Source organism: Nerophis ophidion, linkage group LG03 (genome assembly GCF_033978795.1).
Source record: "Nerophis ophidion isolate RoL-2023_Sa linkage group LG03, RoL_Noph_v1.0, whole genome shotgun sequence".
NCBI classification, from domain to species: Eukaryota; Metazoa; Chordata; class Actinopteri; order Syngnathiformes; family Syngnathidae; genus Nerophis; species Nerophis ophidion.
In genome coordinates, this window is record NC_084613.1 from 21171942 (window position 1) to 21177575 (window position 5634).

General features: G+C 38.6%; 1 protein-coding gene across 1 annotated transcript in view; it reads left to right on the forward strand.

Annotated features, from left to right (window-relative positions):
* The window catches only part of LOC133548693 (ankyrin repeat domain-containing protein 26-like), a 72023-nt gene extending 69763 nt beyond the window's left edge, over positions 1 to 2260 (forward strand). Inside the window, exon 35 of the mRNA XM_061893666.1 lies at positions 1949 to 2260. Coding sequence (XP_061749650.1) covers positions 1949 to 2046 — 98 coding nt within the window. The 3' untranslated portion in view covers positions 2047 to 2260. The remainder of the gene's footprint in view (positions 1 to 1948) is intronic.
* Positions 2261 to 5634: the final 3374 nt, after the last annotated feature.

The following is a 5634-nucleotide window of genomic DNA, read 5'->3' on the forward strand; positions in this document are numbered from 1 at the left end:
TCTAAATATGTTTTCAATATTATGAGGACTCTCTCTGTCATGATCGGTCACCTGGGTCATGGTATGATTTTAGTTTGGTAGTTTTTCTGTTTTAGTCTGTTCCCTAGGTGCACCATTTCCTTCTTTTCTGTTGGTTTCCATGGGCACTGATTCTCCTCACCTGTCTTAGTTTTGCAATTAGTGTTCCTACCAGGTGTTTTGGTTAATCACTCCCTTTTTATAGATTCCTGTCACCCAGCAGTAGTTGCTGGGTCAATGTTGGTGCGATATTTACATTCTCCTGGTTTTTCTCCTCGCTGTAGTAATTTTTGTACACACTAGCATTCCTCGTTTTTTCACCCTTTGTGACATGTTGTGTTATTTTTAGCTCCACGCTTGCTAGTATCCTCAGTTTTGTATTTTTGTGCTGCTTTTAATTTATTAAAAACCTTAATCTTACCTGCATGCTACTCCTGCTCGTCTTCTGCCTTGGAAAAAACGCTACCAGCGCAGCTATGCGCCTCAGAAGACGTAACACTCAGGACATGGAAAAACACCCTTTTGTCACATTTACACTCTTTTAATCCAATATAATAATGCTTCCTGAGACTGAGCCCATCGGTGGCCATGATAGTGAACAGTGCGCTCTGATGCGCTTTAGTATCCTGTAGTTTTGACTTTTTGTGTTCATTTAGCCATGTCTCTCCTTGAAAATGCTTGATTTACGACAAAAATGTTATGGAAAATGTTTAGAAGAAAAAAAACTGCAATGTGATGAAGTCGCAATATTTGAAGTTCAAAGTAACGAGGGATAACCTGTAACTATTCAATAATTTTTTTTTTTGTTTGGTTACATCTTTATAATTTTTGGGGGGAAGAGGGACAAAGTTCATGGAAAACTTTTCTTTTTAATATTATGAATATCATAAAGTATATAATTATGACTATATATTTATATAATTATGTATATACAGCATATATATACATATCCATCCATCCATCCATTTTCTACCGCTTATTCCCTTTTGGGGTCGCGGGGGGCGCTGGCGCCTATCTCAGCTACAATCGGGCGGAAGGCAGGGTACACCCTGGACAAGTCGCCACCTCATGGCAGGGCCAACACAGATAGACGGACAACATTCACACTCACATTCACACACTAGGGCCAATTTAGTGTTGCCAATCAACCTATCCCCAGGTGCATGTCTTTGGAAGTGGGAGGAAGCCGGAGTACCCGGAGGGAGCCACGCATTCACGGAGAGAACATGCAAACTCCACACAGAAAGATCCCGAGCCTGGATTTGAACCCAGGACTGCAGGAGCTTCGTATTGTGTACATATATGTATATGTATATATATATATATATATATATATATATATATATATATATATATATATACACATACAGTATATACACACACACACACATATATATATACTGTATGTATATATATAACATATATATGTATGTGTGTGTGTGTGTGTGTGTGTGTGTGTGTGTGTGTGTGTGTGTGCGTGTGTATATATATATATATATATATATATATATATATATAATTATACTTGTCCAGGGTGTAAAACGCCTTCCGCCCAAATGCAGCTTGGATAGGCTGCAACATCCTTCGCGACCCAGAGAGAGACAAGTGGTAGAAAATGGATGGATGGAATATTATGTATTGTATAATATAATGTGTGTGTGCATGTCTGTATGTATACAATTGGCTTACATTGGACTGAATTTATCGTGTTTCATACACCCACGAAGGATATCAAAACTTTCCTTCCGCTGCATGCTGCTCCTCGATGCAAAAAACGTTATTTTTGGACGTCTGCAAACTGCACTGTTGATCGTATCTTTTTTTTATTTTTTTTATTATTTTTTATTTTTTATTTTTTTCTTTGTAACCTTTCAAAGTGTTGTAATAAAAATGATTTATAACTGGGATGCTTTCTGTCTTCGTCCCTCAGCCTTGGTGAGACTAGACGTGTCTTCGGGACGCATGTCGCCTGTCAGCAGGGCAAGGCAGGAGTATGCCAATATACTCAAAAGGAACCATGAGGTGTAAACCCTTGGGAAGCTAATACCACACCAGAGGGTTACAACCCAATGCTACTGTTTCATGATATAATGTCGTCCATTTTGTAAGTAATTTCTCCTTTTGTATTTGTAATGAAATATATGTCATCATATAAGAAACCTGTCTAGGTTTTAAAGATGACCCAAAGAACATGTCTCAACAACCAACCAACTCGACAAACGAGTCGTGTCATTCCTGAGAAGTGAAGTGAATTGAATTATATTTATATGGCGCTTTTCTCTAGTGACTCAGAGCGCTTTACATAGTGAAACCCAATATCTAAGTTACATTTAAACCAGTGTGGGTGGCACTGGGAGCAGATGGGTAAAGCGTCTTGCCCAAGGACACAACGGCAGTGACTAGGATGGCTAAAGCGGGGATCAAACCTGGAACCCTCAAGTTGCTGGCACGGCCGCTCTACCAACCGAGAACCACAATAAGACAAACCTCGAAAGCACTTTGACGTCATAAAATATTGTTTTGTGGAAAATTCATGGTACTTTGACTACACAAGATAAAAACTGATGTGAAAACATTAGTGGCCTGTTTCTAAGATGCCATGATGAAAAACACTGCAATAACCCATACCTTTTCCACAACTCCGAGGAATGCAGAAGACATCATTATTACTTCCATTCTCCAAGAAAAAGAAAGCACAGTAAAAAAAAAAAAAAAGTGAACAATATATGCAACACAGAAGTTTCAGAACACCAGATTGTCAGGAAAAAAACTAAACCGCATTGTATCACAGTAATGACACAGAACTGTCATGTGTCTGAACTGGAACACTAGCAAAGTAATTGAATAAAGTGTTTTAGGTCAAAAGTCTGAGAGATATTAAATGACGAGCAGACCTTTACAATAAGAGTAGGTGAAATACAAAAAGTTGGACAATAGAAGAATGGCCGTAGCTCCCTGAATATTTCAACATGGCTGACATCACAAGGGTATGAGTACCCCTGATAACACAGAATTAAAAAAAGGATTTGAATTCTTGGACTGACCACTGTGACCAAGATAAACTACTGTGCAGATATGCTCTGTATGCTCCCAACACATTCCTTCAAAAGTTAGAACAAAACTGGCAATTTCCAACCGAAAGTCTGGAAATAAAAGGTATCAGTTTACTTGTTTTGTAAGAATTGGACACGCAGCTTACAACATGCATTGAGAGGACAGTACGTCTAGACTCAAGTCGTCCGTGAGAGATGTACGTAAAATACTCTCATGAGAAACCCAGAGAATTAGAACGTTGAATTCCAATCGCAGTTCTTTATGGACGTGTAAGACGCCCGGTGTTGTCAAAATGAATCTTTGAAAATATGTAAATGTCACATGAATTGGAAATTGACTAGACTAGTTATTCTTTTTCAAAATGTGATAATGTGATGATAATGAATGTCTTGTGGTTTAGTGTGTCAGCCCTGAAATCTGTAGGTCGTGAGTTCAAACCCTGGCCGAGTCATACCAAAGACTATAAAAATGGGACACATTACCTCCCTGCTTGGCACTCAGCTTCAAGGGTTGGAATTGGGGGTTAAATCACCAAGATAATTCCCGAGCTCGGCCACTGCTGCTCACTGCTCTTCTCACCTCCCAGGGGGTGGAACAAGGGGATGGGTCAAATTCACAGAGTAATTTCAACACACGTAGTGTGTGTGTGACTATCAGTTTAACTTTTTAACTTTAATTTAAGGGACGTCATATTCCTGATAGTAATGTGACATGTTTGATACCTACGTGAAAAGCATGATTTAAGAAAGATACAGGAGTTGTGCATAGACTAATTAGGAAGACACAACAAAAAGTATTCAACCGGAGAAGACCGATGTAGGATATAGTTAGATATGTTGCTGTGCAGATACAAAAACATCCACGAATATAAGGTAAAACACAAAAAAACAAGAGGGCAACATCAAAGTACACAGAGGACATGAATACATTAAAAGAGTACAACAGAACTGATGCAACCAGCTGCCACTTGAGCGGTGCCATTTCTGCATACAGTTGCAAAAGTAAAACACAACGAACAACCCAAAAATTTGCAATATGTTATACGATTGCATGCATAAAAAAACAACAACACCATTTCAACACATGTGAAGTGAATTATATTTATATAGCGCTTTTTCTCTAGTGACTCAAAGCGCTTTACATAGTGAAACCCAATATCTAAGTTCCATTTAAACCAGTGTGGATGGCACTAGGACATACTTGCCAACCTTGAGACCTCCGATTTCGGGAGGTGGGTGGGTAGGGGGTGGGGGGCGTGGTCGGGGGTGGGGCGGAGGTGTGGTTGGGGATGTGGTTTGAGCGGGGGGCGTGGTTAAGAGGAGTGGCGTATAATTCCCCAACTCGAGTATTTCATATATATTTAATATAAATATATATATATATATATATATTTATATATATATAATATATATATATATATAATATATATATATATATATGTATTTATATATATGTATATATATATATATATATGTATATATATATATATATATATATATATGTATGAAATACTTGACTTTAAGTGAATTCTAGCTCAATCAATCAATCAATCAATGTTTATTTATATAGCCCCAAATCACAAATGTTTCAAATGACTGCACAAATCATTACGACTACGACATCCTCGGAAGAACCCACAAAAGGGCAAGGAAAACTCACACCCAGTGGGCAGGGAGAATTCACAACCAGTGGGACGCCAGTGACAATGCTGACTATGAGAAACCTTATAAATAAATGATAAATGATAAATGGGTTGTACTTGTATAGCGCTTTTCTACCTTAAATACATTTATTTTATTATATACATAAATAAAATAAATACTTAAATTTCAGACGGCACCTATCACATACACAGTAATAAAAACACAGTTGTTCTACTAACTGTACTGTGCTTGCTTGTTACTAACAAACAACAACAACACTTACCTTTCACTGTTTGAATAACTTTTGTTCTGCCATTTGCCTATTGGAGAGCTATCTCTGAATCCGGGAACATCCTTCACGGATTTGTTGTAGACATCCGCAAATGAGAACGGGATGTTGCTTCCAGTTATCAGCATAGCCATCCATCTTTGTCTCAGCATAAGATACACCATCGGTTCTCCATTTTGCAAGATGGGCCATAATACTGGGTTGTGAACGATGTTGCGTTGCGGACGCTTTGTGCTTTGCTGACTGACCGTTCATGGCTGAGTATATCCGTTCACCGTGTTCAATGGAGAAGTCTGTTCTACAAAATGTACAGGCAACATACCCCTTCCCCTTCAAACTTTCCTGGATAAACTGAAATTCTTTTTTCCAATCGTTCTGGAACTTGCAAGCGTATTTCTTCATTTTGTTCGTCGAAGGTGTAATATATTGGGTTGGAGTCAATAACCAGGCGACGTGATGAAGTAACGTATCTTTACCGTGGGCTTCAGAACAGACATTCTATTCTATGTACAGTAGATGGCAGTATTGTCCTGTTTAAGAGGGTCACAACATTGAGTCAGGTTCTCATGGAGCTGGAGTGGGCGTGGCCTCCAGCTACGTCTGAATTTCCGGAGATCTTCGGGAGAAAAT